Source organism: Chrysemys picta, chromosome 12 (genome assembly GCF_011386835.1).
Source record: "Chrysemys picta bellii isolate R12L10 chromosome 12, ASM1138683v2, whole genome shotgun sequence".
NCBI lineage: Eukaryota > Metazoa > Chordata > Testudines > Emydidae > Chrysemys > Chrysemys picta.
In genome coordinates this window covers 24,336,870-24,349,450 of record NC_088802.1, presented here as the reverse complement: position 1 = coordinate 24,349,450, position 12,581 = coordinate 24,336,870, and the positions used below count along the sequence as shown (strand labels likewise).

At 43.5% G+C, this 12,581-nt stretch overlaps 2 protein-coding genes across 2 annotated transcripts in view; both read right to left on the bottom strand.

Moving 5' to 3' along the window:
• The window catches only part of LOC135974464 (maestro heat-like repeat-containing protein family member 1), a 936,803-nt gene that overhangs the window by 198,148 nt on the left and 726,074 nt on the right, over positions 1 to 12,581 (bottom strand). The window lies entirely within an intron of this gene.
• Positions 3,488 to 4,527, bottom strand: LOC135974660 (olfactory receptor 11A1-like). The gene has a single exon (XM_065563074.1). It carries the CDS (start codon positions 4,501 to 4,503, stop codon positions 3,565 to 3,567), a length of 939 nt encoding a protein of 312 aa, XP_065419146.1. The 5' UTR covers positions 4,504 to 4,527; the 3' UTR covers positions 3,488 to 3,564.

The window sequence follows — 12,581 nt, the reverse complement described above, 5'->3', positions numbered from 1 at the left end:
TGCAAAAACAAGATGACCCTGAGTAGATGCTGAGGGCATTAGGGTTCAAACCTCCCCACACACAATGTGTATCTCCATGCCAGGTAGAGAATGTGTATTGTTACCCCTTTTTGACCTGAGTGGCTAGTCACAGTTTAGAGCCGTGGGGATGTCCCAATTAGAAGTAGAAATTGATGGACTCTGGTATTTTCTTTGATTCAATCTCGTTTATTGACAAGGAATCTATGAAGAACCAAAAACATAAGGAACAGCGTCTTTACTTACTGCCCCAAGTCTCGTTAGCCACCTCATTAGACCCAAACGCTTGCTTTTTCAAGGCTTGCACTGGGCTACTGCTTGGCCTTCTTTCCACAGGCAGACAGGCAGGTGAGCTCTCTCTCACACACACACACACACACACACTCCCGCTCAGCAAAACCCTTCTGCCCAGTCAGTCAAATTCCTGGGCAGGTTCACACACTTCTTTGTCTTAGGTGGGGGAGGGGATTTCTGATTAACTCATCCTGACAGTTATGTGAATAGAAGGGTGTGTTCACACATCAGTTAGAATAAGGTTTTTAAACTCAACCATAACAAGGTTTCGTTCAGTTCATAACGACATCCCTCACCTGAGCGGAGGCTCAGGATAGTCACCCAGGCTTGGCCTCACTCTACAACATCCACACAGATATTTTTAGTGTAACCCCTTTGGGGTTTAGAAAGCATGGCCTTTAAATCTTTTTCCTAACGGGGAGGGGGAAAGTAAGAAAAGAGGAGGGAAATTCCAGGGGGCAAGGCTGGCGCTCCAAGGAGAAGGAGAGGCAGCCTGCAGGCCCTGGAAAAGTGAAGCAGCAGAGAGAACCTGCCTGACACCTGAGAAGGACAGGGCGGATTGGGGACACGCCAGGACAGGAGCCAGGAGGAGCACTGTGCCAGGGAGGAATTGCCCGAGAAGGACAGGCCGGAGCTGGACCCAGTATCACTGCTGCCCAGAGCTGCATGGGGCTGTGAGTACTTGGGCTTCTGACTCTGCATTGGGAACTAGGAGGGAGACTGTAGCTAGTTAAGTGGGGAGGTGATTGCTCTGTGTGGCTTTGCAGAGAGCGGCAGAAGAAGGCACCTGAGGGGTTTGTTGGGAGAAAGTTCACTGGCGCCGAAGACGACCAGGAGCACCCAAGACTCACCACTGGACTGGAACTTTGCTCAGGACTCCTGAACTCTGTGTGCAGACACATTGCTCGGTGTCTGCCCTTCCAGACTCTGCTACCACTGGGCCTGTGGGGCCTTGGCTTGGATGCAGCCCTGTTTTACTGCTCCCCCTATATTTCCCCTTGTTGTTTTTCTCCTCTCATCCCTCTGTAAATAAATATTTCCCTTGTAATGTCCACTGTACTTTTCCTTTGAGTGTGTGTGTTCACTCTGGGGGGTTTGGAACAGGTGCCCCATGGGTGGAAGGGATTTCTCCAGCTGCATTCCTGCGCACGCCCTCTGTTGGCCAGAGCTGCCTGCAGAGCAGACTCCATCTTGGCCACAAGTTACACTAGCACCCAAGCACAAGCCCTGTCAGCTAGACACTTTAGGAAATTTTACCCAATGTGCTTCAGGATGAAAGATGCTGGCACTTTTCATACATGTCATGAGTAGCATTTCCTCCATGCCTACCTGCTCTTTTTTTACTTGACATTCATTTTGTTGATGTTCTTGTGTCAACAGAAATCATTCACATCATTTATTTTATTTTGACAGCCATTAATCTGTTTGGGGTCTGATGCACTCGGTCTTAGGGAATGTGTACACTGCAATGTAAGCCTAAACTCAGACTCAGGCTTGAGGATTTCAATCTGACAAATGCACATTCAAAGACCATTCTATACCTATTGAGAAGATAATTTTGCCATGGCCTCTGATCAGGATACCGGATATAAGCCCAGGCAAAAGGGGTACATGGGATCCCGTAGAATAACCATAGGAACAGTGATTCCATTTATGACATTGTCATTTGTTCCGGCCTGTCCACGAAGGTAGATGCCCGACTGATGGAAAACCCTGGCATCATGAACGTTTCCAGTGCAGCCCATATTGGCATCCATATATTGGCCTCTGTGGTCCCCAAGGGCCTGCATACCAATGGAGTAGTACCTTTTGCAGTGTATGTACTCTGGCTCCTTGAGTACATACAATTATGGCCCCAGTGCTGTGGGGAAACCCCATTATCTCCAAGCCAGCAGTTACTTCGGGGATATTGATTTTGCCCCCACCTTTGGATAAACCACACTCCTGACTGCCTCAGAAACCTCAGCCACCACTTTACCCTCCAGTCGACTTTCCAACCCCAAACTGGTTAGCAACCTACTTTTGAACAGGAATGGCTTCCCTCGCATATGTGCCATGTTGCTGAAGGGTCCGGGCAAGCTGCTAACAAAGCTTCAGAAATGTAGCTTTCTTCATGAGGAAGTTCTGGTCATCCCAGGTCTGCATGACGAGGGAGTCCCACCAGTCTGTGCTCGTGGCCTGCTCCAGAAGCACCGGTCTACACAGGGGGCATCAGCGGCTCTCCCGAGAGCCATGAGCAGCATCAGCCAGTTTGAGTCTGCCAGGTCTGTATCACCCTCATCCTCCTCCAACAGGTGCCTTCTTCTGGAGGTCAGAAAATGCCCCCGAAACGTCCACCAGCACCTCATGGAAGCTCTGCCCATTGCCTGAAACAGGAGGGAAAGCATAAGCAAGACAAGTGCTTCAAATGCTGACTCCTCCCTGTTGCTGGTTCCGGCTGCCGGGCGTGTGTAGACTCAAAAGACAACTTGGCCCGATGCCTTGGCAGGCTGCGATAGCTTCTGGTAAAGTGCCACGGGAGGGACAGTCACGTTTTCCCACAGGGCTACAACAGCTACCCACAGCGGAGGGTGCTAGGAAACCTGGCACAGGCTGATTTGGCTTAGGTCTGCGTAGTGCAGCGTAGAAGCCTGAGCACTGGTGTGAGGCCTGGGTCCAGAAATTCTAAACCAAGGCTTAATATTCAGTGTGGACACTCAAGCCTAGGTTTACACCCACCGAGCCTACAGGTTCAAGTCCCACAGACACTAGGCTTACATTGCAGTATAGGTACACCCTTACACCCCTTCTACCCATTGCAAGATGACACGTAGTACAACAATGGGAAGACCACTACAATCTTCCCAGATATAAAGTAATAGAGCTTTTGGGAACACGGAAATCAAGGGGAGAGAAAATATTTGAACCAGCTAATTCCACCCACAGGCATCTGAGGCCCGTGCCAAGTAAAATGTGGCATTTTACCAACTAAGAGATAGCAGAGAAAAAGATGAGACACGTATCCGAAATCTCAAATGTCACTATGTGGAGTGTAGAGCGCAAGACAGTCAGGTTTCCAATTAAGCAAGTATCAGCTTTAGCCATGAATGGGAATGTCATCATCCCAAAACGTAGTATGTCCTCACTTTCCCCGAAGCAGTTCCCACTGGCATGAGCAAGGGCTCTACTCGATGTAAACTTTCTTGCTCATTGAGCCAGATGGATTCCTTCACAGATGAGTGACTCCATCTGAATTCATCTGAGCAACATATATTAACTGATGACTTTTCTAAGGGCCTCCTTCACCTCTTTGTTTCGCAGGCTGTAGATGAGGGGGTTGAGCATGGGAGTCAGGACTGTGTAGAAGACAGAGAACACTTTATTTAGGGCTCTCAGGTTGCTGGATTTCGGTATCATGTAGACAATCATTATGGTCCCATAGAAAAGTGTTACCACAATGAGATGAGAGGAGCAGGTGGAAAAGGCCTTTTGCCTCCCGGTGGTGGAAGGGATTTTCAGGATAGTAGCAATGATACAAACATAGGATGTCACAGTTAATAGAAATGGGCAAGGCAAGTCTAGGAAGGCGAGTATGAAACAAACCAGTGCGATCATGCTGGTGTCACTGCAGGAGAGTTTTAGCATTGGAGAAAAATCACAAAAGAAATGGTCAATTTCATTGGGGCCACAGAATGTTAATTGTGACATAAAACACATCATTATTACACAAATTAGAAATCCGCTCATCCAAGACCCCGCTGTTAGCTGGAGAAATAACCTGCCGTTCATCAGGGCTGCATAACGCAGGGGTTTGCATATCGCTAAATACCGATCATAAGACATCGCTGCTAGGAGATAGCATTCTGTAGTTGCCAGAGAACAAAAGCAATAAAACTGTGCAAAACAGCCACTGACAGAAATGGTTCTGTCTCCAGTCAGGAGACTGGCCAACATCCTGGGCAGGATGGTGGAGGTGTAGCAGGTCTCCAAGCAGGACAAGTTCCCCAGGAAGAAGTACATGGGGGTGTGAAGGTGCTGATCAGCCACAACTAGCACTATGATGAGGACGTTCCCGAACATGGTCACAGTATAGATCACTAGGAAAACCAGGAAGAGAAGGATCTGCAGTTCAGGGAGATTACCGAATCCCAGGAGGATAAATTCTGTGATGACCGTTCGATTGTCCTCTTCTGCTTTCTCTATGAGGTGCATCTAGGTACAAATAAAAATACTAAAACTCAGAGATGGGACTTTCAAAAGGTAAAACATCCCATCAACTTAAGCAAATGAGGAAGGACAGATATCCAGAGGCATTTAGGCACCCAATGTTGCAGATAGGCACCTAGTAGGATTTTCAAAAGTGCTTAGGCAACCAAGGTGCCTTAAGGTCAGATTTATAAAGCTATTTAGGTTATGCAGCACACAGCATCACAATGCCCAAGCCTAAATCTTATTTTCCCAGATTTAGGCACCAAGGAGTCTACATTCTATTGACAGCTGATGGGATTTAGTCTCCTCCATGCCTATATCCTTGTGAAAATGGAATTTAGGCTCCTCAATCAGTTAGGCGTTGTTGCAACTCTGAGCTCAGCAACCCCTAAATAGCTTTAAAAATCGGGGCCTGAGGGCTTTCCTGAATCAGGAGCCTAATTCAAGCTATGCAGAGCCACAAAGGGTCTGCTGTTCCTCAAAGGATGCTAGCCACTGGGAAGTTTTAGCCCACACTAAAAATGGTTAGCCGAGCTAAGAGAGAGTAAAGGAATGGCTTTTAAAATAATGATCTCACAGCCTTTCCTCACATGAATACATCCACAAGGTCTAATTCTGATCTCACAAACTGTTTTTTGCAATATTAACTTCTGCCAGAGATCAGAACCAGGAGCTGTAAATTCTTAGTACATGTATATCCTATATGCTATATATTTTATTTTTAAATAACTTCCTTGCTGTACTGTGTATATATATATATATATATAATTTTATTTTAATGGGATTTGGGGGTCTACATTCATAAGAGGGGTAGACAGAGAAATAGGTGTGATTGATCTACCTTGTAATCTCAAAGAACATTACAGATGATGCAGTGCTGAATGCCTCCTGACAGCTGCTGAGAGCTCTCAGCTGACACTTCGGTCAGTGGAGGAAAAGCTCTGCTGGAGACAACCAGCAGCTACAGGGTCAGGAACATGCACACATCTTCTTCTTTAGGGGAAAATCCAGAGGGACATTTTAGAAACAACTGAGGAAAGGAGTGAGAATCCATGTGAAAGAGGTGAGTTGTCAGGGAGATAGAAAGGCATGCAAGCCCTGTCTAAAGGGCTGGGGGATGGGAGATAAGGCTATGGGAATCACCCTGGGTACTGTTATGCTCACAGGATACAAACAGGGAAGCTAGATTAAAACATCAAATACTCTCTCTGGAAGAACAACAAGGAGTCTGGTGGCACCTTAAAGACTAACAGATTTATTTGGGCATAAGCTTTCGTGAGTAAAAACCTCACTTCTTCGGATGTCTCTCTGGAAGGTTTCAATGTAACATGACTTTATTGCATAAAATCCAAAACTCTAATGCACATAACCCAAAACCAGAGAGAGAAAAGCAGGCTGCTCCCTAAGGAAGAGACACCAATCTCACCCCATATTGCTGAAAGACACTGATCTCATGCTTCCCAACAGAGCCCCCTGGTCTGCAAGCAGGACGAGGAGAACCCTTAAGAATTTAAAGTGATAGCGTATATTTTTAATAGTTTTCAATATACCACAGATGCCTTAGAAAGAGAGGGAAAGATACAGGCAAACAGAGAAACAGACAGACAGGCACAGAGAGACATATGCAGACAGACAGAGAGACATCAGACAGATAGAGGGAGATGTGTGGAACAGCTCTATTTAACATTAGAGCTGACTGGAATTTTTTTTCTTCACAGACATTTTTGACTTTTTGTGAAAAAAATTGACAATCACAATTTTGTGGCTGAAAACTGAATGTTTTCTACCAGAAGCTGAAAGGTTTTGATTTTTGACCCAATATTTTTCAGTTTTTGGCTGAAAAGTTTTTGGGTTTTTGCCAAAAAGTTGTTTTCCCCCTTTTTTTTAAATGAAAACATGCCATTTTCCAGAGAAAGCAGAGACTTTTCAGGAAAATTTTTCATTTAATTTGAAAACCCAATTTTCCATACAAAACAAAAAAAACTGTTTTGACAAGAAAATTTCCCACAAGCTCTATTTATCAAAAGAAATGTAACACATCCAAAAAGGCAATATAAAAAACCCTCTGAATTCCAGTGTTAGAGAAATAAAGAGACAAATTAGCAATACACTAGATCAGTAATGTATCACTGTGACCAATTTCACTCAGACGATCACTGAAACACCAAGTCAGCTGAAATGTGTCCGAGTGATCAGTTAACGTAGAGAAGGTGCATCAAGCCACAGCCTGGCCATGAGCCACCTGAGCTCAAGGATTTGTTTTCCTTATGGAAGCACAAAGCAGCTGATTTTGCTTGTTACATGGGAAACAATTCTCACCCAGTCACTATAACTCATCCACAGCATAGAAAGGAGCTTGGAAAACAACACTGGGCTGAAAAGAAAGGTCAAAAATTCATAGAGAGGAATCAAATGCAGGCAATCAAAGAAACACTGAAACACCTTGTCTGGGACAGGATAGAATGGGAAATGCTCAGAAACCAAGAGAGAGAGAGACAGACAGACAGACCAACAGATAGAGCCTTTTTATTTCAATTGTTTTCCTAGTAGTACTCTGCATGGTCTACAGTCCTTAATCAGCCTTCACTCAGTGAAAATTCCCATATACCCAGAACAATGGAAGTCTGTTAGTTACAGACTGAGCAAAAGGTGAATAAAGACCCCCCAGGATTTTCCCCAATAATGATTACATTTACTACATCTGGTTGGAAGTCCCCCATCCCCTTCATGTAAATTGTCAACTTTTCATCAAAAACTTGACAACTGAAAAATTTGTGCTGAAAGTTACTGAAAACCAGAAGAATTCCATCAGAAACCAAACTATGCTAGGGTTTTCTGAAGAACACTTTTTTTAAAAATGGAGGAAAACAGTCGTTTTCCATGAAGAACTAAATTAATAAAAAAAAACTTCTGGCTGAAAATTTCCATCCAGCCCTAACATTTACCTTTAGTTGTGAGTATGAAGGAGTGATCAATGTACTGGTGTGCGAGGAGTGACCAGTGTACCAATGGTGGCTGGTTTGGGGAATCATGATGCAATTTCCACCATCAATTACTCTTCTGTCTTCATTTTCTTTATGCACTTTCACTCTCTCTGTAAAGACCTGTCCATTTTCTTGATGGGTCCTGCGACCCTGCTTATTCCAGTATGCAAAACCTTCCTTACCCTTTCTCTGGTTATTGTGGGCTTTATAGCAGAAAGCAGCCTCCCCTGCGTGTTGCTGACAGAGGAATGACCCTGGAGACTGCTTGTGATGATCATATCTAAAGTAATGTGATGGGGGAATTGTTTATATTTTACATTTCCAAACAGAGCACTTAACAAGTCTAAAGAAAACAACATTCTAACATTACTGAGAATTGCATGCAGTGATTATTGCACCAAGACCACATCTTCAGGCTGAACTAGCTTACTAGACTCACTCAACTATTTGAGATCTAAGCTGGGATTTTCAGTTCAGCCTAATAGTATTAGGCAACCAAGTCCTACTGCATTTCAGTGACAGTCAGGTCTGGTCTACACTACAGACCTATATCAGTATAACTACGTCGCTCAGAGGTGTGAAAAATCCACATGCCCGAGCCACATAGTTATACCAACCTAACCCTACGTGTAGAAAGCACTAGGTTGGCAGGAGAGCTTCTCCTGTTGACATAGCTATTGACTCTTGGGGAGATGGATTAACTACGCTGACGGGAGAGTTCTCTCCCATCGGCGTAGGAGCATCTTCACTTAAGCGCTACAGTGGCGCAGCTGAATCAGTGCAGCATTTTATGTGTAGACCTCCCCTCAGACAGCTAACTCATACAGGCCTCTCTGAAAATCCCAGCCTGTGTTGATAGGAGCACAAACTGTTTCAAGAAAAAGACAAAACCTAAACGTTTTCTAGACTGTCAAGGCTCTTATGTTTTCTGGATTTTTGGTGAAAGGACTCTGAGAATGCTCCATAGTTGCCTTGATAGTCAATGGCAGACAAATATAATCACCAAAGTACTTTAAGGACGATAGCCAGCTTTTTGTTGACTTCCTCATTTTTGTCCATCCCTTTTCATTTATTGTTTCTTATTTAGTGCTCTTTTAGGCCCCTTTGAAAGTCCCAGTTTACGAGCCTATTTAGACTCCCGTAATTGAAAGTCTTGGCCACAGAATTACTTCCCTTAAAGAAATGTCTGTCTAACAATCCCTGATTGTGTTTATCCATCTCCGGATATCTCTCTCTCGCCACACCAGTACTATCTCTCTTTTTCCCTCAAGGCAAGTGCATCAGAAAGAAAAAGAACAAGTTGTGAGCAGAAGGTGTGATTTTGCAGAGAGATAAATGATTAGTGGATTCCAAGGCCAGAAGGGACCATGGTGGTCTTCCAGTCTGACCTCATGTATAATACAGGCCCTAGAACTCCCCCAAAATAATTCCCTGGGCAGATCTTTTAGGAAAAACACTCTTCTTGATTTAAAAATGGTCATTGAGGGAGAATCCACCACAAACTTTGTTAAAGTGTTTCAATGGTTAGTTGCCCTCAGTATTAAATATTTATGACTTATTTCTAATTTAATTTTCAAAATGAAGGCTCAAAAACTAAAAGGAAAATAAGAAAAAAAAACATTTTTATTTAATTATTTTTGATAGCTTCAGGGATTTTAGGGCCAAAAGGAACCATTATGCTAGAAAATTGGAGGGGGTTCAGAGAAGTGCCACGAGAATAATTGAAGGGTTCGAAAACATGCCTGATAATGATAGATTGATCTATATGAGTCTATTTAGCTTAACAGAGAGAAGGTTAAGCATTGACTGGACCACAGTCTATAAGTACATACATGGGAAACAGAAATTGAATAATAAAATACTCTTCAATCTAGCAGACAAAGGTGTAACAATAGCCAATGACTGGAAGTTGAAGCTAGACAAATTCAGACTAGAAATAAGGTAGAAATTTTTGACAGGGAGGGTAATAAATCATTGGAACAACTGGCCAAGGATTGTGGTGGAGTCTCCATCACTGGAAATGTTTAAATCAAATATTTCTACAAGATCTGCTCCAGTTCAATCACAGCTATTGTATTTGAAGTAGTAATTAATTCATGGAAGTCCTGTGGCCTGCACAATGCATTAAGTCAGACTAGATCCCAATGGTCCCTTCTGGCCTTTAAATCTATAAATCAACGAATTTGATCCTATCTAGAGCGTATCTGCTAATCAGAGACTCCAATATTGTTATAAAGACTCAAAGAGATGAAGAATGCACCACATTCCATGGTACATTGTTCAGAGCAGTGACAAGAATGATTTGTGAGATGGAAAAGTTACCTTGCGGTAAGAGAGTTAAGAACCACAAACTATTTAACTTAACACAGAGGAGGTTACAAAAGCTTAACAAAGAGTTGATTTGGTCACAGTCTAGCTGTACCTACCTGGGGAGGAGATGTCTGATAGCAGAGGGCTCTTTAATCTCATAGACAAAGGCATAACAAGAGCCAATAGCTGGAAGCTGAAGCAAGATAAATACAGACTAGAAAGAACTCGCACATTTTTAACAGTGAAGTCAACTATCCCCTGGAACAATTTACATAGGGCTGTGGTGGATTCTCCATCACCTGGAGTCTTTAAATCAAGACCGGAGGTCTCTTTCTAAAAGAATCACTCTAGTTCAATGAAAAGCAATGGGTCTGGTGACGGAATCGTTGGGTAAAATTTCTTTGGCCTGTGCAATGCAGGAGGTTAGACTAGATGATCACAATGGACTTTTTCTACTTTAAAAATCTACAAGCTGACTTTCCCCAGGAAAAAAATGGGTTAAAGGGAAAGTGTGACACTTGCAGGGTCGAGTATCTGGTGAGGAAGTTTGCAAGCAGGATGTTTGTGAAACCGCGGCCATCTCTCCCTCCAGCTCCCCTGCTCAGCTGAGTAGAAAAAAAACCACAGTATAAACCACTGTGATCTCCTTGGGGCACAGACCATTCCTTTTGTCTTCTCTGGAAAGAGATAATTTATTATCAATGTTTTTGGATGTTTTTCTACATTTTCAAATATATTGATTTCAAGTACAACACAGAATACAAAGCATACAGTGCTCACTTTATATTATTATTATGTTTACAAATATTTGCACTGTAAAAAAATAAAAGAAATGGTATTTTTCAATTCACCTCATACAAGTACTGTAGTGCAATCTCTTTATTGTGAAAGTGCAATTTATAATTCTATATTTGTTTTTTTACATAACTGCACTAAAAAACAAAACAATGTAAAACTTTAGTGCCCATAAGTCCTCTCAGTTCTACTTCTTGTTCAGCCAGTCACTAAGACAAACAAGTTTGTTCACATTTAGGGGAGATAATGCTGCCCACTTCTTTACAATGTCACCTGAAAGTGAGAACTGGCGTTCGCATGGCACTGCTGTAATATAAAGTGAGCACTCTACACTTTGTATTCTGTGTTGTAATCAAATCAACATATTTGAAAACGTAGAAAAAATCCAAAAATATTTATAATAAATGTAAACTGGTATTCTATTCTTGTTTAACAGTGCGATTAAAACTGCTATTAATCGCGACTATTTTTTTAAATCTAGTTAATTTGTTTTGCATTAATTGCTTGAGTTAACTGTGATTGACAGTCCATAGTTTTAAATGGAAAAAAAATTGAAATTGAACCCAGACTTGCTGTGTGAGAATCACGGGGACTTGTGCTCATCTCATCACATCTTAGGAGCTTCTCAGTGCCCCAGTCCCCCAAGGACAGGTCTAGACAACAGTCTCACTACGGCCATGCGGCCACCCCATTAGCGATGAACTGTGAGACCCTTTAGGCTAAGGGCATTAGACACCCAAAACCCATTATAATCCCAGCCCTATTGAAAGTTAATGGGGAAATTGTGCTCCTGAGGCACTTTGAGAACCGCCCCCATGCAGCCCTGCCGTCTACACGTGGGTCTGTCCAGACGCGCAGGATTGGTTTGGTCGTGTTGAAAGTTGAGCTGACGATAGGATTTTAACGTGCGTGAACTAACATGAGAGTCTCAATCTACATGATGATGGGGTGACTTCAGAATGACCCTGGGGTGGCTGGGGAGCGGAGATCAGAATCTGACCCCGGTGTCCTGTACAGCAGAGCTGCTCGGATAATGGCCAACGGAACAGTTTTCCATCTGACTTCATAGCACCAGTTTCAGAAGGCAGGAGATTCTGCTTTTAGCTTTTAGTTCAGTCGTTTCGGAGCCAATCAGATGGTGCCAATAATCCCCACGTCGGGGACAGGCTGGAGCTGCCGCACCATGGCTGGATAAAATTTAACTCCATTACCATCGAGCAGCCTCGAGCTCCAGCTTACAACCAGCTCTGTATTAATCTGTGTGGACAGTCCATTGAGCGGGTGGCTGCTGTCAAATAGTTGGGCAGCATCATAGACTGGGCTGGAGGATGCTCGAAAGATGTGGGCACTCGTACGACAGCAGCTGCTGCCATGTTTCAAGCCGTTCAGTGACACCTGTGGGGACGTCAGGACATCCAGCTTCCTACATAGCTGCAGATCTACAGAACCGCGGTGACACCAACTCTACCATATGACCGTGAAACGTGGGCTCTGAGGAAGGCTGAAGAGTGGTGGAGGGATGTTTTTTGATTCTTGTCATCTTTGCCTGGCCACTGGACGGGGACTGTTCCCAGCTGTGCTACTGGCCTGCTGGATGACCATGGGCAAGTCACGTCACCTCTCTATGCCTCAGTTTCCCCTCTGTAAAATGGGGATAATGATGTCAAGCTCTTGGAGAGCTGCTGATGAAAAGCACAATATAAAAGCTAGGTCATTTGATTATTACCAAGCCACAGTTGCACATCAACTGCGAACCTAGGTGAGAACAACAGCTATCTAAATGGCCAGTAACTCTCACCAACAAATACTACTCCTTCTGTTTAAAAAAACTAGGAAATAAAATGTAAAACAAAAAAAAATGTTAATGCCGAGTTCAGGTGGCCGTTGATAGCTCGGGCCCTTGCCGAAGGGTGAATTCAGCAAAACTCGGACTTCTGAGAAGATAAATGCCCACACAACCTTAACTCTGCCCTATTTGTGCAATACCCTAAA